Below are 25,449 nucleotides of genomic sequence, written 5' to 3'. Positions count from 1 at the left end.
GTCAACTTTATCAACCCTGGCCCGAATGGTATGTCACACTATGTCGGAAGCCACTAACAGAAGCTTAGAAATTCTCTGAAATGTCATTACTGAGAGGAGATAAACCACGACTGAAAAACTTGTTTGTGCCGAAAGTAAATTTCAACCCATGGTCCCTTGTATGCCAGGCGTTGGCTCCCACCGAGTCTTATCTCTATTAATTCTATATGTATAGCCATCTTTCCAGATGGTATTGATTTCTTTTTTAATTGCAGATATGCTTACTAGAATATTTTTATAACACCCTACTAGGAATGACGAATTTAAAATACGAGTCACTAAGTTGAACTACTTACAATTCATTCCACAGCACAGCAATTTCTTTCTTCATTATATCTTTAAAGTCATTTGTAAAATTGGTCCAATGCTCAAAAAATGTTTTGGGTGTACACGATTCCAGCGTGCCAGTCTTGGGCGAGTAATGGTAGAACTTCATGGTCTCCACAAACATGTCACGACAATCGTCCAACTCCTTGTAAAGTTTGTCAACGACTTTTGTAGCATGTTCTATGAACTCTTCCATTTTTGATTTGAATGGTTCCATATTTTCGGGTGTTGAGTTAGAAATTACTTTTTCCGTAATTGCTTTACTTGCTGCAAAGAGTGAATGAAGGAGGTCACAATCAGCCCATTATGTAAGCGCAAGGATTTTACTTACATTTTAATTGACGATTCAATTCGGATATTTGCCGCTTAACTTCATCGAAATCCACTTGACTGGCTCTCTCTACATCGGATGGCTCTGGTATGGGGAGAGGTATCTCCAGGAGTTGCATGCCTTCTTTGCGTTTTCGTCCAATATAGGTACGCACTATGAAATGCAGAAGAGTGGTTTGGGATTCTTTTGATTTGACATCCTTGAGTTTACTGAGAATCTCCAAAGTAAAACCATCGGCCTGACCTCGCTGTCGATTACCACCATTCATGTAATTACCCAAAGTCAAGATGATGGCAAAAATCAACTTTAGCTCCTCACTCTCCATCAAGAACTGGGATAAATGCATGACAACCTCTAGTTTGCGTTCAATAAGCGTGGCGGACTCCTCAAATTCTGCCATGAAGACTATGCAGGATATTCGTTCGGTAGACATGGATATTTGTGAGATTTTCAATAGGAACTGTTCGGGATAATCTAGTGGAATATCACTTTGAGCAGCCTCCTTGATTAATTCCAACTCTTCATTAGTTGCCTTGATGTTTATTATTTGCTGTAGAGTTTCCAGACTCACAACGGAGGTATCCACATGATAGATGGCATGCTCAATTTCGCAGAAGTCCACATGTGAACTGCGTGATATAATACCGACATTTTGAGATCTTTTGCTGTCGAGCACCTTCGTATGCCGTACTCGAACTTCAGTTTTTACCTTAGGCTTACTAACTGGCACAACAGCCTCACGGGAGAATAACTCGGTAAATTCATCGATATTGTCCAGCGATGTTTCATCGATTTCCTGCCAAATTTCTTTAGGCACATGGGGCTTACTAGCGGGACAATCATCAGGAGAGCTTGATGGACTCGAATCGGTTTCATCTGAGGGTGTCGATGATAGCACCTGCGGAGGCTTGGGTGGTGGAGGTTGTGTCACTATGCGTGTCCAATACAGGGGTTTCATTGGTTTTGGTGGATTAACGGCAGTCTTTCGTAAAGCTATGTGGTGGGCATTTTGCGGAATTACTGATAGTTAGTTTAGATAGGGATCTTGGGGGAGAAATACTTACTGTTTGATTGATTGAACCAGCCTCCTTCGGTTGGATTTGGAAGAGGAGCTGGTGTGGAAGGAGTTTTGGGGGTACCAGGTGGTGGTGGAGGTGATGTTGTGCCAGAAATAGACGTATTGAGGTTGTTTAAAGGAGGAGTTGATTGGTTAGGGCAAGGAGGAGCTGGAGGTGGCGGCGGAGGTGGATGTCCTGAATTCAAAGGCGGTGGTGGTGGTGGTGGAGGAAGTACTGATGCTGAAGGTAGTGGTGGAGGTGGTGGTGGTGGGGGTGGTAATACGTCGACTGGTATCATATCTGGCAAAGGAGGTGGTGGAGGAGGAGGTGGTAGCGGTACACTCTTATTGGAATCTGTATTACCATCTACTTGAGCTGTCTTATCATCGCATAGCGACACTTGTATAGCTTTATCGTCTGTCGCTTGTTTCCTTGGTAAATCATTACCAGTACAACTACATTTACTGCATACAATTTCATGCATTCCTTCATCATCAGTTTGTACTCCAGCTTCTTGTAGGCCTCCAATTTCAATACCGGAACTACCTTCACTTACGTTCTTGTCATATTCATACACTGTAGTCTCACTGGCATTCAGTAAATCCGTTATTTGGATGCAACGTTTGGAAGATTTTCTCAGAGGTTCTCCCGCTGACATGAGATCATTAACCACCGCATGGACTTCGGCGATAGTGGAACAGCTAAGAAGTTTTTTCCTTAACAGAGTCTGGAACCCGTATTCCTTTTCCAATTGTGGTGTATCAACTTGTATGCTTTTGGGCAAGCGTGTGATCACGGCTGGAGTGCTGCAATAGGGCCACACATTCACTTTATCTAATTTACCGGGGGTGTGAGGTTGTGATGTGGTTGGGGCCTCTGTGTGGGTCCATTGGTACATATGGAAAGGCTGTAAAGAGAGAGAGAGAGAGAGAGGTAAAGAAGATTTGTTTTTAATTTCAAAGCTTATACTATTACCCGATATTTCAGGCTCAGACTATTCAGTGGTACCACAGGTGCTATTACCTACATATTGCTATACACGCAAAAAAATAATTCTTTCCTCCGAAACAAAATTTTAGACAAACAAAGGTCGTTTCTCATTTGCTTTTCGTTGTGACGAAGTTTATTTGGAAGAAAAGTATATACTTTTGGTGATAAACGTTTATTTTTTTCCAGGATGTAAAAACAATTTCATAAAGACTAACTCAAAAAACAAAAAAACAATCTTTTCTGGCTAATTGGATTTTCCCTTACATCTTTCTCACTTCCACGAGGTTTTTTAGTTTTTAGCACCTTTTTCTGTAATACAAAAAATGTAGAACAAATTATTCGATTTTATATTTTTTTTTTTAAATTTTGCCTTTCGACTGGATGGAGAATCGAACTGTGGACCATTCAATTTGTAAGCTAACACACTATCCACTGGGCTACATAGCTGTTATTGTCATCAGCAGAAAATTATCGTTATAGCCACCAACGCAAACAGTCAAACAGTTATATTTATATAGCATAGTTTTCGGCGCCCACGACCCGTTTAAACAAATTTTATTTAACAGAAACACATTTAGTTGGGCACCGTGGAGCAATGGTTAGTACGTCCGCCTTGTATACCAAGGGTCGTGGGTTCGATCCCTGCGACCAAACACTAAAAAGTTTTTTTTGTTGTTTTTTGTTTTAATATATTCCAGATTTATTCGGAAGATTTCGAAAAGATATTCAACATTACATACTACTATATTAAATTTTTACTATGAAACTGTAAAATGTGTCTTATTAAAGACTTAAAGTTAGAAAAGAACAGTGCTTGATATAAACCAAATGGACTGTGTTGTTGGTTCAAAAATATGTTTTTTTATTGAAAAAATAAAAATTTTGCAACAAACGATTTTTTTTTGTGATAAAAGTTTTAAATTTTCGAAGAAATTCAAAAAACTCTGACAAAAGAAAAACATTTTCGATAAGAACAGTACTTGACATAGATGAAATGGACTGTGTTGTTGGTTAAAAAATAATTCTGTTTTATTGAAAAAAAAATTTGCAACAAACGAATTTTTTTGGTGATAAAAGTTTAAAATTTTCGAAGTAATTCAAAAACTCTGACGAAAGAAAAACGTTGTCGGTACAGGTTTCCAAGAGTTTTTTCCTTTGCGTGTACATGCAGAGTAAAATAAAGGGTGATTCTTTTGAGGTTAGGATTTTCATGCATTAGTATTTGACAGATTACGTGGGATTTCAGACATGGTGTCAAAGAGAAAGATGCTCAGTATGCTTTGACATTTCATCATGAATAGACTTACGATCTGCCACAACGTCGAATTTTCAGTGAATGGGCCCTAGAAAAGTTGGCAGAAAATCCGCTTTTTTATCGACAAATTTTGTTCAGCGATGAGGCTCATTTCTGGTTGAATGGCTACGTAAATAAGCAAAATTGCCGCATTTGGAGTGAAGAGCAACCAGAAGCCCTTTAAGAACTGCCCATGCATCCCGAAAAATGCACTGTTTGGTGTGGTTTGTACGCTGGTGGAATCATTGGACCGTATTTTTTCAAAGATGCTGTTGGACGCAACGTTACGGTGAATGGCGATCGCTATCGTTCGATGCTAACAAACTTTTTGTTGCCAAAAATGGAAGAACTGAACTTGGTTGACATGTGGTTTCAACAAGATGGCGCTACATGCCACACAGCTCGCGATTCTATGGCCATTTTGAGGGAAAACTTCGGAGAACAATTCATCTCAAGAAATGGACCGGTAAGTTGGCCACCAAGATCATGCGATTTGACGCCTTTAGACTATTTTTTGTGGGGCTACGTCAAGTCTAAAGTCTACAGAAATAAGCCAGCAACTATTCCAGCTTTGGAAGACAACATTTCCGAAGAAATTCGGGCTATTCCGGCCGAAATGCTCGAAAAAGTTGCCCAAAATTGGACTTTCCGAATGGACCACCTAAGACGCAGCCGCGGTCAACATTTAAATGAAATTATCTTCAAAAAGTAAATGTCATGGACCAATCTAACGTTTCAAATAAAGAACCGATGAGATTTTGCAAATTTTATGCGTTTTTTTTAAAAAAAAAGTTATCAAGCTCTTAACAAATCACCCTTTATGTTTGGACGTCATCGTCGAAAGTATTTTGATTACACGACAAAAAATATTACGAAGCGTGATAAAAAGGTACCGGTATTTCTTTAAGATAAATTTAATGCCGATAAAATAAATAATGTAAATTGTGACTATAGGCCAAAGATATAATCACAACCATTACATGGTAATAAACACTCAAAAAAAAAGTTTACTTGGATCCAAAGATTTTGACCTTCCGTCCAAAGATTTTGACCTTCCTTCTACTCACATCCCAGCAAAAAAATTTGGAAGTTCTTCCAAAGGCACAACTTTAAAAGCACTTCCAGAAGATGCACTCCCAATGATGTTCTTTATTTTAACTACCCAGAAAGTTCTTTTTTTATAACTTGGTTTTTTCACACTTTTAATGGATAATTTTAACTTTTTTTGTTTCAAATAGGTTAAAAACAGAGTAAGAATTCATAAAATGGTACAAATCATTTAAATTTTGTCGACAAAAATGCTAAATCCAATCTGAAAAAATTGTGAATTTTTAAAAATATTTGAGGTCAAACGTTTCCGACAAGCGTTAGAATCCATTAAAAATTATAAAAATTATTAATTTGACAAAATATCACAGAATTTTTTAATTTACATCCAAAACATTGAATTCGGATCACATTTAAAGAAGTGATGCAAATTCAGTGCAAGTGCTGTTGAAATGGAGGACTTCCGTCCTATGACAAGTCCATGTTAAATTCATCGCTTCTGCTTCAATTTTGCACCACTTCCGAATCCAAAAAGAACTTTTTTGGCGACGCTTTTTTTGCAGGGATATCATGCGCGAGTAAAAATATTTCTTCGTGAGTGAAATTTTACTCATGCACACACCTTGTTTGTAATCCATAAAAGAAAGTCGTGATGGAAGGGTGCCTATCGTAAAAAAAATACACTGAAAACAAGAATGCCCGGTCCCAAAGATCTAACTAAACATTTTGGTATTGCTTCCGAGCCAAAGAAGCGGAGAAATTAATTAAGGATACATTTAAGACACAAATCTCTTTTAAATTAAAATTTTGCGTAATTTATTCTAGGAAACAAATTTTAATCGAATCGTTTTTTCATCGTTTTTCTTAAAAAGTGTTTACGACAACATAAATTTCCAAATTCAGGATCGACTTCAAAAAAAGTCTTTAAAATAAAGTGTGGAAAAACAACTCCTATTTTTGAAAGCCTTTTTGTTTTGTAGTCAAGATACAACGTCAACAAATTTAAAGATGATTTCATTATTTTTGAATATTTTTCAGAATTATTAAACCAAGTTGACCTTAGTTCAATAAAAATCCTTTCATGTAAAGATACCCGTTGTGAAGTCTAATCACTTACCTATAAGGACAAATCAACTTTATTGAAAAGTTTTTCGATTTTTGGACAAAGAAAAAACTTTACATCAGAAAAATGCGTCTTCTACGCTAAGCAAAATTCGCAATCTCACAATAATATTTTTTTTTTTCAGTGTATATAGTTGGTCTCCAATGAATTGCTTTCACATCCTGGAAAAGACGTCAATAAATTCTATTTTTTTCTCCAAACGGATTTTTAAACAGTCAAAAGAAAATTACAAGCAACGTTTGTATACCCAACTTAAACCCATTTACTATTTTTACTATGAACAATTTGTGGAGTTAAATCTTGTAAACAAAATTGTAAGAGTGAGCGTCACGTTGGCATTGCTTTCTTAAAATGTTCTACTATATGTGCTAGTTTGTGGGTATCAGCGTTGCCAATTTTAGCGATTTTTATTTTCGGCATGTTTCCATTGAAATATGGACAAAACGGCGTTTTTATCTAGCCTTTGCTGCCAGAATAAGAGTTTCCACATATTTCAAAGCTCAATATGGGGCATTTTTGCAGCAAATGCAACTTGTTGTAAAGTTTTTGACTTGTTTATGGTGTCTTCATTATGTTATTATAATATGCTAGGGAGCCACCGTGGTGCAATGGTTAGCAAGCCCGCCTTGCATACACAAGGTGTGGGTTCGATTCCTGCTACGACCGAACACCAAAAAGTTTTTCAGCGGTGGATTATCCCACCTCAGTAATGCTGGTGACATTTCTGAGGGTTTCAAAGCTTCTCTAAGTGGTTTCACTGCAATGTGGAATGCCGTTCGGACTCGGCTATAAAAAGGAGGTCCCTTGTCATTGAGCTTAACATGGAATCGGGCAGCACTCAGTGATAAGAGAGAAGTTCACCACTGTGGTATCACAATGGACTGAATAGTCTAAGTGAGCCTGATACATCGGGCTGCCACATAACCTAACCTAACCTAACCTAACCTTCCGTTAACGATTTTGGTATTGATTCCGAGCCAAAAATGCGGCTTCTTTAAAATAAAGAAATTTTTTAGCGACCTAACTGGCTTTAAATCTAGGACCAATAAAATTAAAATTAAGATACAGATCTCATTTATCAATTTTTCATTCCCTTATTAATAAAGGTACTCACTTATAAACAAATGCCAGTTTAAAAATCCAAATTATAACGGATACTTCAAAGTAAAAAATGTTTTCTTAATTCTAATTTAAACCAAAGACGCTAAATCCTATATTTGAAGCGTTTTTATCTTAAATCTAAAGTTTCAATATTTCAGTTAATTTAAGGACAAGTTATTTAAATCGAAAATGTGTTTGTTTACTTTAAGGAAAATTAGCCTTAGTTCAAAGACATACGACTTTAACGGAGCGGCGCACTTTTTACAAAATTTGTGTCCTAAATTTAATGAAAAAAATTTTTAAAGCAAAGACTATAAACTTTAATTTAATTAAATTGTCACTATTTTAAAGAAATTTGTCCTTAATATTTTGTAAATTTCGCATCCTAAATTTGAAGTTGCATAATCTTTAATATCACGTAAATATTTTTTCAGTGAATACATTTACATATATCCCAGCTATTTATCCATTTTATTGTTAACCATAGAAAACTTAATCGCGTTGTTCGACCGTGTATCTTTCCAAGGTTCAAATGGAAAGTCAGTCACCATGGAATCAGAGTGTATTTGAAAAATGTCAATTAAAATGCAGAAAAACGTCGTTTTGGTATGGTTTATACAGAAAAAAGTGCGTAGTTAAAACAGTGCGAATTTTAACAGTGCGAATTTTAACTTGTTTGTACTTAAATTTTACAATTTTTTACGAAATTTTCCACAGCTCAATGAAATTTACTTTTTTTTAAATATGTCTCAAACATCTTATGAACTAAAAGTTTATTTATTACTTACTTTGTTATGATTACAAATTATAAATAAGGGCACTAGTAACTAGTTTAGGCAGATAACATTATCTGCCTAAACGTGGCTATAAAGTTCAATATGAACTAAAACAGTAGATCATTTTCGTACGATTCCCAAATATTCATTCGAAAATTGCATTAAGATTTTCTGGTTTTAATAAAACTTTGTGGAATTCTCAAAATGTGGAGTAAAATTTAGTTCAATTTTCGTACGAGATAGTTTATTCTTCCTATAAAACAGTTTACTTCAACATTCAACATCTGTCCTTACTAAAATTTTATTGGGGACAATTTCAGAGAAAATGTCGATGTTTAGCGAAAATAGTAAGAACAATTCTTATTATATTAAAGTTTGCGAGAAAAGAACTAGATTTTTTTGTACAATTTACATAGCACTATATTGGAATATGATATATTTCGCAGTAGTTCTTTGTCTCTCCCTGTACCGATGTTACGTTTACCATGTTAGTTTTCCAATAGAATGATTTCATTCCTATTCCCCAAATGGAGCAAATAATGCAAACCATTAAAGTGTAAATTCTCAATGAGATGGAAATACAATGAACTGCCCACAAAATAATACTTATCTTAACTCAATAACCCAAGAATATTGTCCATATCATAAAATGGGTACAATAATCGTTTCCGCCTCCGGCTTCATTCTAGTCGATATTAGATATTAGCCATTATTATTGCTGGTGTTAAAGCTTACTCTTGTCAACAATAAGCCACTCTCTGTTACCACTTTTAATCTGTCAGATATCAACCAATAGGGGCCAATAATAATAACAATTATGAATGTTTCACAAGAAATTAGCATTAAGCTTTATTGGCTGTGGTAAAATTCATGACAAAAGCCATCAAACTCCCATTCTCTCCCCCATCAAACAATTTCATAAAATACACACACACACTGACTCACAAATCCTATCTCTTATGATTGCCAAAGTTATCATTTCCCAAAATATTGTCTTATGTTTGCCTGAGAGCTAACGAAAAATGAGAGAGTATGGGTGAATGTACACTCAGAAAAAATATGTGTAAGTGCTAACAATTTGAAAAAAATTTCCGACACGGTTAATGCTGTATATGCTCATAATGTGCAAAATGTCATAAGGAAGCACTTTGCAGAAAAATGTTGAATAAGACGGATGATAAATGAGAATAATAGCGTATATTTAGAAAAACCGGATAGGGTTGATATTTTGCCGGTTTCAGTTCACCGGGAAAACAAATTTCGTCGAATGAGGATGTATTCAAAATGCTGAATTTAGTCCCTAATGATCCGATGTTTGTTAAGTTTATGTATCTGCACCCAAAGAAACAATACTTTCCTCCGGAACGAAATTTTAGACAAACGAAATTCTCTTTTAAGGTTAGTACTATGTTTAATTTTCAAGCTGAACAACAGCTTATTTTCTCTAAACGTTTCGCAATCAATATATTGGTTCTTTTCCATTGTCTGTAAAACTTATTTAACATCATTAGTTACAATTTAATATAGTACTATATAATGCCGCACAGTCTTTTTTGTAGCAAAAGCAATTTGCAAACTATGTTCTTTTGTTTAATATTTCGTTTGGGAGGAAACAATTATTTGGTGAGTGTGCTTATTCAAGCTTATTACGATTGAAAAGTAGATTTTAAATGAATACTCGTATAGTGTATATAACGTTCTTTCAAATATCGTATCGTACTTCGAATTTGTCTAAAATCTACAATATCTTACAATCCGATTAGATTAACTGGATTATATTTAGCTTATTATACTTTCTATCATCTGTTAACATCAAAACTTTCTCTGAGTGTAAGCTCGAATCAGAGAGAAATTTGGTTAGGGTGAAAGTATGTTGCGAAGAGATTACAATAAAGAATAAATGAAAAAAGTTTTGTTTATGACTCTTTGATTTTTTATCCTCTACAAATCCTATGATGATTTTGATGTGTGAATTGTTGATGTAGTATTGTAGTACGGCAAGAGAGAATGAGAGGAGTGATATCATCTCGCTAGTCAACAGACACATGTTTCCATAAGTCAGTGTATGTAACTGTTACGAGAAGGGGATTTGGTACTACACTCAAAAAAAAAAAGATTACTTGGATCCAAAGATTTTGACCTTTCCCTAAGGATTTTGGTATGGATTCCGAGCCAAAGAACGGCTTCTTTAAAATAAAGAATTTTTTTTACCAACATATCTGGCTTTAAATCTAGGATCAATAAAATTAAAATTAGGATACAGATCTCATTTATCAAATTTTCATTTTCTTTTCGCGGTTTATTAATAAAGGTACTCACGTACAAACAAATGCCAGTTTAAAAATCCAAATTATAACGGATACTTCATTTAATAAAAAGATTTCTTAATTCCAAAAACGCTTTAAACCAAATACGCTAAATCCTCAAAATAAGTCTTAGCCTATAGTTGAAGCGTTTTTATCTTAAATCTAAAGTTTCAATATTTATTTCAGTTAATTTAAGGACAATTTCTTTAAATGAAAAATGTTTGCTTTAAGGAAAATTAGCCTTAGTTCAAAGACATGCGACTTTAACGGAGCGACGCAAATTTACAAAATTTGTGTCCTATATTTAGTGAAAAAAAAATTTGAAGCAAAGATTATAAACTTTATTTTAATTAAAATTTCATTATTTTAAAGAAATTTGTCCTTAATATTTTGTAAATTTCGCATCCTAAAATTTAGGTTGGGTAATCTTTAATATGACGTAAATATTTTTTTCAGTGTAAAGATATTTCAAGAAGACGGCTTTAGTTTCGTTTGTTACCACAGGTTATTTTGGAAAATGCTAAATCGGTGTCTAGTGTCGTATTTATTGATTGATTGATACTTGAATTAGTGATAGTGGTATGACTAGAGATTTCATCTTCGTACTTATTTAATGCGCCATAAAATTACCAAATATACGAAAAGAAAAAAATTAAAACGTTGTGAAAAATGCTATCGGAAATGTTGTTAATTTGATACAATTCTTTGTGTTTCAATGAAAACTTTACATTTTTATAAAGAAAAAATGATAGGTATCGCATATCAAAGCCGACTTGAGACAGGGAAACCTGGAAAACAAAACGTAACCTAAAGGCTTAAGCCTTGTAGTAAGACCGTTTGCTGCAAAAAATGCACATTTGCAGCACCGTAGTTATACTAACGATAAATTTAACTTATTTTGATTGCAAATAATTATTTGTTTGTAGTTGAATTTTATTTTCCGTTTTTAAAGTATGTCTCTAACATTTTATGAACTAAAAGTGGGTACAAAGTTCATGGTCTTTGAATTTTATACACATAAGTTCAATACACCCTCAAATAAAATCGCTTCTTTAACATATGTTCCAAACATATTTTGCAGGAAGCACATATATTATTGGATACTGACGAAACAACAATATATTTGTTTTATGTGAACATATTATATGTTTGGAAGCATTTTGAGCACAAAAATATTATATGCTTGGAAGAATTTTTCCCAAAGACGATTGTGCTCATTCCCTAACATACTCGTAATTTTCACTTCCACGAAATTGTTTAGTTCGTGGCACCTTTTTCTGTAATACTAATAATGTTGAATAAATTATTCAATTTTGTAAACATTTTAAATTTTACCTTTCGCCTGGACGGAGAATCGAACCGAGGACCATACAGTTTGTAAGCCAACACACTAAAGGGTGATACGGCCAAAATTTGGTCAATATAAACTTGACGTATTTCTTTCAATTTTGCATTTAAAAAACCTGAACACCCCTCATTTTGAAGGTGTGTGTGTAGAATGTTGCTCCTATTTTGATTTTGGAATTCACTCTTCAGTTGTCAAAATGCCGTCCAAGCAAGAAAAGCAGCGTATCAAAATTTTGCTCGCGCATCGCGAAAATCCGAGCTACTCGCACGCAATGCTGGCAAAATCGCTAAAAGTTGCCAAATCAACCGTTACAAATGTAATTAAAGTGTTTGGGGAACGTTTGTCGACAGCCAGGAAGTCTGGATCGGGGGGAAATCGAAAACCGGAAGCCGCTGAGACGACAAAGAGAGTTGCCGGTAGTTTCAAGCGAAACCCTAACCTCTCTCTCCGAGATGCCGCAAATAAGCTGGCTGTATCGTCTACAACCGTGCATCGAGCCAAAAAACGAGCCGGACTATCGACTTACAAGAAGGTAGTGACTCCAAATCGCGATGATAAACAAAATACGATGCCAAAGCGCGATCCCGGAGGTTGTACACGACGATGCTGACGAAGTGTGACTGCGTGGTAATGGACGACGAAACCTACGTCAAAGCCGACTACAAGCAGCTTCCGGGACAGGAGTTTTATACGGCAAAGGAAGGGGAAAGGTAGCAGATATTTTCAAGCACATAAAACTGTCAAAGTTCGCAAAGAAATATCTGGTTTGGCAAGCCATCTGTACCTGTGGCTTGAAAAGCAGCATTTTCATAGCTTCCGGGACTGTCAACCAAGAAATTTACGTGAAAGAGTGTTTGAATAAACGTCTGCTGCCTTTCCTGAAGAAACACGGTTGTTCCGTACTGTTTTGGCCGGATTTGGCATCTTGCCATTACGGTAAAAAGGCCATGGAGTGGTACGCCGCCAACAACGTGCAGGTGGTTCCCAAGGACAAGAACCCTCCCAACACGCCAGAGCTCCGCCCAATTGAGAAATACTGGGCTATTGTCAAGCGGAACCTAAAGAAGACCAAAAAAACTGCTAAGGACGAGCAGCAGTTCAAAGCAAACTGGCTTTCTGCGGTGAAGAAGGTGGACAAGTTGGCTGTACAAAATCTGATGGCAGGTGTCAAGCGTGAAGCCCGGCAATTCGGATTTGGAAAAGCGAAAGCCTAACTGAATATTTTTCCTGAATTTTATACTAATTGAACTTGAAAAAGAAATTTAATTTGATTTTTTAATAAACGATTTCACCGATTTACACGCGTTTTCCCTTGACCAAATTTTGACCGTATCACCCTTTATCCACTGGGCTACGTACACAGTCTTACACAAGTTTACATACGGTTTAAGAAATTGTATTTTCTTTAATTATTAAAATATAATAAAATATGCATATATATGCTTTAGATTTTGTAAATTAATTTGAAAAACAAAGTATTTGTTCATTTTCAAGAAGATGTTTTTAGTCTGGATTATAAACAACAATAAGAAACATGTTTAGTTATAAGGTAAAAACTTCAAGGGTATGTAAACTTATGTGAGACTGTGTAGCTGCTATAGTCACCAGTAGATAATTATCGTTATGAGTTACATTTATATAGCATAGTTTGCAGCGCCCACGAGCTCATGCAAACATAACATTATTTAACAGAAACATACATTTGTTTGCCACGTGGAGCAGTGGTTAGCATGTCTGCCTTGCATGTAAAAGGTCGTGGGTTCAATCCCTGCTCCGACCGAACACGGGTTTTTTTAATTTACATATTTATATTTATACTATATTAAATTTTTATAATGAAACTTCGAAATGTGACTTATTAAAGATTTACAGTCAGTAACTGTGCTTGATATAAACGAAATGGACTGAGCTTTTGGATAAAATATTATTTTTTATTGCAAAAATAACAATTTTGTAACAGAAAACTGTTTTTGGTATAAAAGTTTGAAGGAATTCAAAAACTCTAACAAAAGAAGAACGTGGAGTCGAGTATAAACATACATAAATAATTGTATAATATAAACATAGATTTATTTAGGCGTGAACACCATCGCTCTAAAATGCCTTTTACTTTTTCTTTAATTATTCATTTTAAAGAAAATAAACTTTTTAAATTGTTTTAGCAGCAAAACTTGAACTTAATGCCCGCTACTACTTATTAATAAAGAGGAACTAAACTTTGTTTTATACATTTTACTGTGTAATTTTTCACTATTTCCTCCTTATTTCATTTTACTGTCCCAACTCTAAAAAGAGTATAGTGCCCCTTTGGTTATTTTTATGAAGACCCCTGATTTCTTTTAACGAACCAAGAAAAACATTGTGCCCATAATGCCAAAATGATAAACAAAACACATGTCCACACATTCAACGATTATAGATTACAGAAGATGGGAGATTGGCTACTGAGCACATCAAACCATTTACCACATTAGTTTAATACTCGAACCAAACGCGTATACGACAAGTATTGACATAGCATTAAAATGCAAATAAAAAGAAATTAAGAGCACGAACTAAATTTCCATAAAGGGGAAAATGTATTTTTTTGTTGTTGCCTAAAATTTAACATTGTTTCATGAAGAAAATTACATTTTTCATTTAAAAAATAAAAACTAAAAACAACAAAAAGATTACAAACATGTATTAAACTGGTAAATGCAACATTAGGTATGACGCAAGCCAATTTCCTATCTTCCTCGAATCTATAATCTTTGCACACATACATAAAATGCTGCTCTCAAGGCGAAAACATATGCTGTTTGTTTTTCAAATGTCTATTCCCTTTATTCAAATTAAATAATATTTAGACTTAAGCATATCAAATTTTTGGCCTTATCATAAAACAGTTTTCCGAAACAACATACAAGCGGTTTCACAGAAATTGTTCTCTTTTGATTCTTTTTCTGTGTTATGTTGATATCTTTCGTCAAATCTCCCGGTTTCCACTCTATTTCTTTCTCTATACTCTCTCTGTCGCTTTGAATAAAATATCACAACATATGTATGTTTAGTCGAAATTTAATTTTGTATTTTTATATATGTTTGCATTCACACATATGATTTTTATGAAACATTCATGCCCCAAACATAATATATTTTAACATATTAACATAGATGTCCCAAACATTTAGTGTTAGTTTCGGAACATTACATGTTTGCACTTAAATATATTGTGTTTTAAAATTGTGCCCGTAACACATTTTGTTTATATCGGAACATATGAAAAACATATTTTTCTAACAGTGTAGGAACTAACACAAAAAATTTCGTATGATTTTTAGTTCATTTTTATACCCTGCGCCACACTGTGGAACAGGGTATTATAAGTTAGTGCATATGTTTGTAACCGGCGTTGCCAGAATTGTTTCACCAAAAACCGCTAGATTTGCCCAAAAAAATAGCTAAAAAAGCTAAAAAATGCTAAAAAATAGCTAGAAAAAAAGCTAAATTTTTTTGTATCAAAAGTCACATTTTTTATTGAAATTTAACAAACTTAAAGGCTTTATTTCACTTACAATGCATACTATTTTCATTTTAATTCCACTTCTGTGAGACAGTAACAATATCTAAGGCATATTAGCTCTGTTTGCGTATTCGATACATTTTGATTACTATCACAAATTTTTTCCTGGAAGTCCTTCGTTTTGTGGGAGCTACCTTCCCAACACCTCTATTTTATTTACTTGTTATTTTAAAATATTAAATGATCTAAGCATGCTTTGGATTTGGTAAAAAAATGATTTGTCATTTTTTTAAATAAAATTTTTGTTTGGATTTGAAATTGTGAAAAATCCGAAATACATTACTTTTATTTAAATTGTAGAAAATACCTATAGTTTACATTTCCCAGTAAAAACATTTTCCTTTTCTTCATGAGCTATCAAAGTGCTTTAAAAACGTGCTAACGCCAACTTAAATTTCCAAATTCAGACTCGACTTCAAGTAGAAATTATTGTATATATACGTTTTTAAAATAAAGTGTTGAAAAACATCTTCTATTTTTGAACGCTATTTTGGTTGGTGGTTAAGATGCAAAAACCCCTCACATTTAAAGACTATTTCATTTATTCTTCCTTCTTTCATGAAAACATACCCATTTTTAAGTTGAATCACTTAATTATAAGAACAAAACGACTTTATCGTCTTTTGGACAAGGAAAACAGTTTATATAAAAGAAATTCACAAATGCTATTGTAACCAAAATTCGCGTTCGTATTTTAAGGAGACGACAATATTTTTTCAGTGCACAAAGCTATTCACATCTACTATTTTAATTTAGTAATATCGTAATAACTTTAGAATGTTATAATAACATAAAAAGGATAAACGAGTCAAATGATAATATTCCCAATAATTTACTGAAAGTTTATCTAACAAATTTGTATGGTAATAGTAGATTTAAAGTTTACGATAACCTTTATGTATATAATGAAAATCTTTACAACAAGGTGTATTTGCTACAAAAATGCCCGCATAATGGCTGGACTCATTATTAATGTTTCAACTGAGCTTTGAAATATGTGGAAATCCTTATACTTGCAGCAAGGCTTAGATAAAAACGCCGATTTATCCATATTTCAATAGAAACATGTCGAAAATAAAAAAGCCAAAAATAGCTAAAAGGGTCATGAAAAAAAGCCAGAAAAAAAGCAAAAAGCTAAATGCATTTTTTCCCCGCTAAACGTCTTCAAAAAAAGCCAAATCTAGCGGGAAAAAAGCTAAATTGGCAACGCTGTTTGTAACACCCAGAAGGAGACGAGATAGACACATGGTGTCTTTGGTAATAATGCTCAGGGTGGGTCCCTGAGTCGATATAACCATGTCCGTCTGTCCGTCCGTCCGTCTGTGAACACATTTTTTTTAAGTCCAATCGCCTTCAAATTTGGCACATGTTCCTAATTTGGGTCAGAATAGAACCCTATTTATTTTGGAAGAAATCGGTTCAGATTTAGATATAGCTCCCATATATATCTTTCGCCCGATATGCACTAATATAGACCCAGCAGCCAGAGTTTTATACCGATTTGCTTGAAATTTTGTACAAACATAACACTTAGTCGTATAGTCAAGTGCGCAAAATTTGATTGAAATCGGTTCAGATTTATATATATAGCTTTCGCTCGATTTACACTCATATGACCACAGAGGCCAATTTCAGTTTTTTGCTGAAAAAGGTTGACGAAATAATACAATTTTATTAATTAACTGGAAGCATTGGTGCTCATATTTATAAGTAATAAAAAATATTATAAAATGTTTTTTACTCGCAGGACTTTAATGCGGTTTTTATACCCTGCGCCACACTGTGGAACAGGATATTATAAGTTAGTGCATATGTTTGTAACACCCAGAAGGAGACGAGATAGACACATGGTGTCTTTGGCAATAATGCTCAGGGTGGGTCCTTGAGTCTGTCCGTCCGTCCGTCTGTCTGTGAACACATTTTTGTGATCAAAGTCTAGATCGCAATATAAGTCCAATATCAATAATTAAGAGCATATACAATAAATAGAAATAAAATGTTAATATTGTTTGATTTTATTCTTAATTAGTGAAATTCATGTTTATTGCCTAATTTATAAACCAAGTGTATATATTTTATAGAAGTCTAGCAAATTTTGCCCAGATCGGAAAATGTGGATCTACAAGGTGGTGCAGGGTATAATATAGTCGGTCCCGCCCGACTTTAGACTTTCCTTACTTGTTTACCTCTATGAGAGTGTGTACTTCCGTGAGTTGTACATAGCTAAAAAAGTACACTTGGGCATACAATTTTTCTGGTTTTAACAACGTTTTGTGCAAATCTCGAACGACGTTGTTTATTCCAAAGATTATAGATTTGAGGAAGATAGGAAATTGGCTTGCGTCATACCAAATGTTGCATTTACCAGATTAGTTTAATACATGTTTGTAATCTTTTAGTTGTTTTTCGTTTTTATGTTTTAAATGAACAATTTAATTTTCTTTATGAAAAAATGTTAAATTTTAGGCAACAACAAAAAAAAAATACATTTTCCCCTTTATGGAAATTTATTTCGTGCACTCAATTTCTTTTTATTTGCATTTTAATGCTATGTCAATATTTACTTGTCGTATACGCGTTTGGTTCGAGTATTAAACTAATATGGTATATGGTTCGATCTCCTCAGCAGCTAATTTCCTATCTTCCTACAATTTATAATGTTTGGTTTATTCTTCCTATAAAGCACTTTAGTTTTTTTCTGTGTAACAGCTTAGATGCGCAACGTAGATGTTATTTTTATTAGCATCATGTTCACTGGGCCAACAGAGAGGGAGAATGTTACAAGGGCTTTATTAAAACGACCCACTGACATATTTCGCCCTTCGAATATAATTGTGACAACCATTTCTAAATAAAACCCGATATTAAGTTCGCATTATCACGCGAAAACAGTAATTTTTTCACTGTTACTTTTACATTACTTTTATTATTATTTCATAATTAATTTTGAAGGTAATTAATTTATTAATGATTTGGACCATTCCCTTTTCATATTAAAATCAATTTTAACAAAAACAAGTAAGGAAAGCCTAAAGTCGGGCGGGCCGACTATATTATACCCTGCACCACTTTGTAAATCCACATTTTCGATACTATATCTAATCAAATGTGTTGGGTGCTATATATAAAGGTTTTTGTCCCAAATACATACATTTAAATCTGACTCCATCTGAACAAAATTTACAATCTATAGACTTAAAATTTAAGTCGGCTAATGCTTAAAATACGAATACGAATTTTGCTTAGAATAGAAGACGTATTTCTCTGAAATAAAGTTTTTTTCTTGTCTAAAAGTCTCTAAACTTTTCAATGAAGTCTGTCCTTATATCTAACTGATTCGACATAAAAATATGTATCCTAATATGAATGAAAAATTCGTTTTAATGAAGTCAAAATGGATTTAATATTTCTGAAAAAATCTTCAAAATTAATAAAATGTTTCAACACATTGTTTTAAAGTCATTATACCCTAAACCACATAGTGGTTAGGGTATAATAAGTTTGATCTGCCAAAAAATGTGCCTACCAGAAATATTGATTTTAGACCCCATAGAATATATACCGATCGACTCAGAATCACCTCGATCTAGCGCTTGGTGTCCGTCCGTCCGTCTGTCCATGTATTTGTTGTTCAAAGGATTTCGGTCGCAATTATTAACCGATTTTGATGAAATTTGGTACAGGGAGTTTTTTGGGCACAAGGACGAACGCTATTGAATTTGGAAGAAATCGGATCAAATTTAGATATAGCTTCCATATATATGTATCGCCCGATTTCGACAAATGGGGTCACGCTGTGCCCCCATAAAATAAAACTCAATTGAACAAATTATACAATGTTTGTACTATAATTTTCTCGAAGAGGAGCGGAGCGATTTTTTTTTTCTCGGAGCGGAGCCCTGGGGTGGTACAATATGTTAGTAAACAAATATGTGAAACATTTTAATCTGTACCAATTTTGAGGCAACTTCGCAAAAGTGTATTTTTGGTTTATCGGTCGATAGATATGTATTAGAAATAAAGGAAAATTGGAGTTACTTTTACAAATTTTCGACTTAGCAGTGGAGATTTTATAAGGAAAATGTGGGTATTTTGGCCATTTTTGCCCAAATCGGAAAAACATATATATGGAAGCTATATAGAAATCTGAACCGATTTCAAACAAATTTGACATGTATACTTAGTATTTTAATTCTACTCCCTGTGCAAAATTTCACGTAAATCGGACTACAACTTTGACCTCTGTGGTCATATGTCGGAAAATCGGGCGAAAGATATATATGGGAGCTATATCGAAATCTGAAACGATTTCAACACTACTAATTGTACTCCTAGTGCAAAATTTCAACCAAATTGGGCTAAAATTCTGTCTTCTGGGGCCATTTAAGTCTTTATCTGGCGAAAGATATATATGAGAGCTATATGTAAATCTGAAGGAATTTCTTCGAAAATCAATAGGGTTATATTCTGACCCAAAGCAGGAACTTGTGCCAAATTTGAAGGCGATTGGACTTAAACTGTGACCTAGACTTTGATCACAAAAATGTGTTCACAGACAGATGGACATGGCTAGATCGATTCAGGGATCCACCCTGAGCATTATTGCCAAAGCCACCATGTGTCTATCTCGACCAGGGATCCGGAGCGGAGCGGAGCAAGCCCTTTTTTTGCCGGAGCGGGAGCGGAGCGGGAGCGGTATTTCTAAATTCCAAATGAAAAACCGCTCCGCTCCGAATAAAATATTACTTGAATGAAATGTGTAACTTTGAAATTACACTGTGTAGGTAATTTCAAATATAGCTAGTACTTAGCGTAGTGTGAGTAAACGTTTAAAATGTACGATATGTATTTTTGTACGTACGTGCATTGGGGAAAACACAACGTGTTTTTTTAGTAATTGTTTTCAAAAACGGCAAATGTCAAAATATATCTCTAGTATGTGTTGTAAAAGTAAACAGTACTTTCGATCAATTTCATCCCGTATTACTACAAAGATGTTTGTAATGAACGTCAAATAAATGCAATTAAATCTTAATTATATTTAATTTTTTAGTTTTCTACACTGAAAAAAATATTGTCATGAAGTCAAAGATTTCATGTCCTTAGAATAAGAATGCAAATTTTGCTTAACATGGAAGACGCATTTCTCTAAAATAAATTTTTTTCCTTGTCCAAAAGTCAATAAACTTTTGAATGAAGTTGTAATGTCCTTATAATTAAGTGATTTTACTTAAAAATGTGTATCATAACATGAAAGATAAAATTTTTGAGGTAAGGTCAACGTGACTTTAATAATTGAGAAAAATTCTTTAAAATTAATAAAATTATCTTTAAATTTGTTTCCTTTTTGCATCTTGCCTACAAAGCAAAAAATCGTTAAAAAATAAGACATGTTTTTCAACACTTTATTTTAAAGACGCTTTTCACTTGAAACATAGCATAATTTCTACTGCAAGTCGAGTCTTAATATGAAAAATAAAATTGTCGTTAACTCGCTTTTAAAGGATTTTGATAACAACTGACGAAAAAATCTAAAAAAATTAAAAATTAACATTTGCTTCCTAGAAGCAAGTACATAACCCCCAAATTTAAAAGAGAATTGCGTCTTTAAAGTATCCTTACTTGTATTCTCCGCTTCTTCGGCTCGGAATTAATACCCAAACTGTTAAAGTAAAGACAAAATCTTTGGAACCAGGCATGCTTTTTTTCAGTGTAAGGACATTCATATTTGCTTTACTATTGTACTATATCCTAGCATTCTCTTACTTCTGATATTAGTTCTCGAAAATTTAATTAAAATTATGGATAGTTTCAATTTTGGTTGGCATATACATTTATTTTAATTTTTTCTCACATTGAAAACTAATGACTTGATTTGTATTATTGCATGTTATCTACTTTTTTTGACAACGAACATTTCTTAAAAACGCTGTTCGAAAATGTATTTTTACAATAAAGGGGAAAAAAGCGAAATTAGGTAACACTAGATCTGAGTAAGAATATTCGTAGGTATACCACGGACTGATTTCGATGGAAGTAGTTGCAAACATAAACATACACACATTACAAATATAACAAAACTTCTTCTCTACGTCTGTTGCAAAACAAAAAAAAAAAAACTTTCGGAGAGTAGTTACATCTACTCTGTGTATAGACTTTCAATTCCAATCAGCGTTGCCGTTTTGGTCCGATCGGACCAAAATTGGTCCAAAAGATTTCTAATTTTTAAATTTGGTCCGATGGTCGGACTAAACAGAATTTGGTCCATTTTCGTAAATTTGGTTTCTATCACATATTAAATAGTAGATGGTGCACCGCAAAGAATATTGTCGGGAGGCCAAATATTTCACATGCTTAAAATACGAATACGAATTTTGCTTAGAATAGAAGACGTATTTCTCTGAAATAAAGTTTTTTCCTTGTCTAAAAGTCTCTAAACTTTTCAATGAAGTCTGTCCTTATAGCTAACTGATTCGACATAAAAATATGTATCCTAATATGAATGAAAAATTCGTTTTAATGAAGTCAAAATGGATTTAATATTTCTGAAAAAATCTTCAAAATTAATAAAATGTTTCAACACATTGTTTTAAAGTCATTATACCCTAAACCACATAGTGGTTAGGGTATAATAAGTTTGATCTGCCAAAAAATGTGCCTACCAGAAATATTGATTTTAGACCCCATAGAATATATACCGATCGACTCAGAATCACCTCGATCTAGCGCTTGGTGTCCGTCCGTCCGTCTGTCCATGTATTTGTTGTTCAAAGGATTTCGGTCGCAATTATTAACCGATTTTGAAGAAATTTGGTACAGGGAGTTTTTTGGGCACAAGGACGAACGCTATTGAATTTGGAAGAAATCGGATCAAATTTAGATATAGCTTCCATATATATGTATCGCCCGATTTCGACAAATGGGGTCACGCTGTGCCCCCATAAAATAAAACTCAATTGAACAAATTATACAATGTTTGTACTATGATTTTCTCGAAGAGGAGCGGAGCGATTTTTTTTTCTCGGAGCGGAGCGTGGAGCGGAGCGGTTTTCTTTTCTCCGGAGCGGGAGCGGAGCGGAGCGAAAAAAATGGACCGCTCCGGATCCCTGATCTCGACTCCTCCTGGGTGTTGCAAACATATGCACTAAGTTATAATACCCTTTTCCACAGGGCTTTGTATGCAAGGTCGTGGGTTCGATTTCTGTTTCGACCGAACACCAAAAAGTTTTTCAGCTGTGGATTATCCCACCTTAGTAATGCTGGTGACATTTCTGAGGGTTTCAAAGCTTCTCTATGTTCACTGCACGGCGTTCCACATTCACTGCAATGTGGAACGCCGTTCGGACTCGGCTATAAAAAGGAGGAGGTAAAAAGGAGGAATCGGGCAGCACTCAGTGATAAGAGAGAAGTTCACCAATGTGGTACCACAATGGACTGAATAGTCTAAGTGAGCCTGATACATCGGGCTGCCACTATACCTAACCTAACCTAACCCAATTTAATGTCTCTAATAGATGATCCTGACTTTAGTCCTTTAGCCATTTTTAAGTGGTTTTCGTTTGACGGTTACAAACTCTGATTCATCCATAAAAAAGGTTTTTGTTTACATCCGCTCTCATGTGAAAGACAATAAAAGATGAACATTTAACTCGTGTATATTCTAGACGCAATCAGTATCCTGGCATTTTTATTATAAGAGATGGAATGTAGTCTGCCAAGCAGCTGCGTAATAAAAACGGCAAATTGTACAATACTACTCAAGAGCCATTAGTCTTATCCAAGGTCATAAAAGTGGCATAAAGTAATGACGGCAGCAAACCCGCATCTTTTGCATGCACATCTAGTGTCTCCCAGGACTAAGATCATATTCTAATCAACCGAAGAAGCTTGAGTAATAAAAAAATATGGCAGGATTTTAACACCGTTCCAAGATGCTCTTATCATATTTAATGGTACATCCTCCACCTCTGTGTGTAATATTCAATTTTTTCTTCCCATTGACCTTTAACTTTGCCATGAAGTCTCAACAAGTGTTAATGTGTGACTGGGTATGTGTTTCGTCATTTATTTCAAGAGCTCCAGTTCAAGTTCCCCCTTCGTTCGCTCAGCTTATGTTATCCTTTTAACGTATATTTAACACGCCACAACATGCAACTGTCACTTAAACAAATCCAGCCAGCGTTAATGTTTAGCGGTTACCAGTAAATGCTGACGTTAGAGCCAGCAGAGCCACCGCAAAAGGGGAAACTTTTGCTTTCTTTAGAGACAGGGATGTCGTATTGGGAAGGCAGAGAATTGTAATTAAGGTAGGTTTGACATATCTTACGAGTATATTGTACATACACGGAGGCTGACACGAAGTGTTACCAATTTCACACTGGTCTATCCGTCAAAGTACAAATAATTGCTACTTTGTATTATTATTGTGCGTAGTATTGCGATTGAGTTATTTCTATCTATCGTGATCCGTGAACGTCCCAACAAGTGGTAATGTCAGTTTCTTGTTGAGAACGCGGTATTCTCAACAATTTCTCAACCTAAATTTTAGCCTACTCCTTTCAAAATATATTCGAAAGCATGTTGAATATAAACATTTCTCCAGTGCTTGTGTTTATTGGGCATAAACCGCAATTGATTTCGTCCATACTGTTCTTTGCGCTATGAAGAATATGGACCCCAAAATTCACGCCAAATCTTTAATGGTGCAGATCCCCAACTTATGGACAGCAACAACACCAAATATTAATACTTATTACTTTGGGGAGTAACTTCATTTGTTTTGGGTCTGTTTGTATTATGATAATAAACCCAAATGTTACAAATTAGATTGGGTTTCGTTTTAAAGTTGGCTCTATTTTCGAACTTGGATTTGACAGTGATGGCAACTATCCACCATTTTGTTGTTCTCAATAACACACACAGAAACTAAAGGAAAAAATGTTCATAATTTTTTTTTATTCTGTAGTATGGTGCTACATAAATATAAAAAAATGTTAACTAATATATAAAATGCATTCTTCCTAATGCCTACAAGATTACCTCGTTCAAAACAAATAAAAATGTCTTTGGTGCTATACGAAGTAAAACTTTCTTCAAAATTAGTTCATTTTAACTTAAAGAAAGGATCACTTTTTTCTGGGTGCATGATGATGATTATAAGACCTACATGGCCCACTGAAAAGTGTGTTGGCCTGCAAAATGGATGGTTCGTGGTTCGATGTCAAAAAAAGGTTTTATTAAAAAATGTGTAAATGCAGTTGTTAGATCTAAATCAATCATGTGGAAGTGAGAAAAGTATGGGGAATATGGAATTAGCCAGAAAACAACAAACTTTCCTACTGCAAAAAGAAAATAGAAGACTATGTTCTTTTGTGATAAAATTTTGTTTTGGGAGTAAATAATTATTCCTTTGTGTGTAAAACTTTTCCTTTGTATAAAATTTCGTTCCGGAAGAAAGAATCGTTTTTTTCTTAAGTGTAATACATTATGCAAAAAGACTAGGCCAAATAAATTGAACAATAAATATGACAATCTTTGTTATTAAAAATTAGATTTATAGTAATGATACAGGCAAAAACATGTTTGGATAACAAGTTGTTACATTTTATAGAATTTCTTCGAAAATTGTTCTGTTACAAACACTGTTCATTTGTGTCTTAAATAACGCGTATTTAGACGTTTCGCAGTAAACAATTAGCACAGTACTATGCAATGTCGAAAATGCTTTAGAAATCTTGCGATCCTTTTTGGAATATACATAGGTAAAATTACATTACGTCGTTTGTAGAAAATGGATTAATAATAAGTGGTTTGTCTTCTCTTTAAATCGGCTTGTGTGTACCCAACAATTTGGTCTATAAATAGAACTGCATGACTGCATGCATTGCTTATGCGTTGATGGCAAGATCTGAATGGCCCAGTTGATATTATGTTTGCTTAAAAACTCTATGGTTCACGATTGGTCCTGTCATGTCATGAAAGGCAAAATTCAAAACTTTATAAAATCGAATATTTCCTTCTGCACTGTGGTGAGAATTAAATAAGTCACGCGAGAATGTTATAAAGGAGGATGCAATTAGTTTGATTTAGTTTTTATTAAACTGTTTTCAAATCATTTAACGGAGTCAACGTTTATCACAAAAAA

General features: G+C 34.2%; 1 protein-coding gene across 5 annotated transcripts in view; it reads right to left on the bottom strand.

Moving 5' to 3' along the window:
- capu (formin protein cappuccino) overlaps positions 1-25,449 on the bottom strand; it is a 398,823-nt gene that overhangs the window by 3,684 nt on the left and 369,690 nt on the right. For 4 of the 5 annotated variants that reach the window (XM_075295921.1, XM_075295925.1, XM_075295924.1 and 1 more), the window contains 3 exons: positions 1,762-2,662; positions 698-1,717; positions 336-633 (listed from right to left, as the gene is read on the bottom strand). In XM_075295921.1, coding sequence (XP_075152036.1) covers positions 336-633; positions 698-1,717; positions 1,762-2,662 — 2,219 coding nt within the window. The remainder of the gene's footprint in view (positions 1-335; positions 634-697; positions 1,718-1,761; positions 2,663-25,449) is intronic. The other variant, XM_075295922.1, reaches the window with a different exon arrangement.

The sequence above is a fragment of the Haematobia irritans genome, chromosome 2, assembly GCF_050003625.1.
Source record: "Haematobia irritans isolate KBUSLIRL chromosome 2, ASM5000362v1, whole genome shotgun sequence".
In the NCBI taxonomy this organism is placed as follows: Eukaryota; Metazoa; Arthropoda; class Insecta; order Diptera; family Muscidae; genus Haematobia; species Haematobia irritans.
This window is presented reverse-complemented; position numbering and strand designations above follow the sequence as displayed.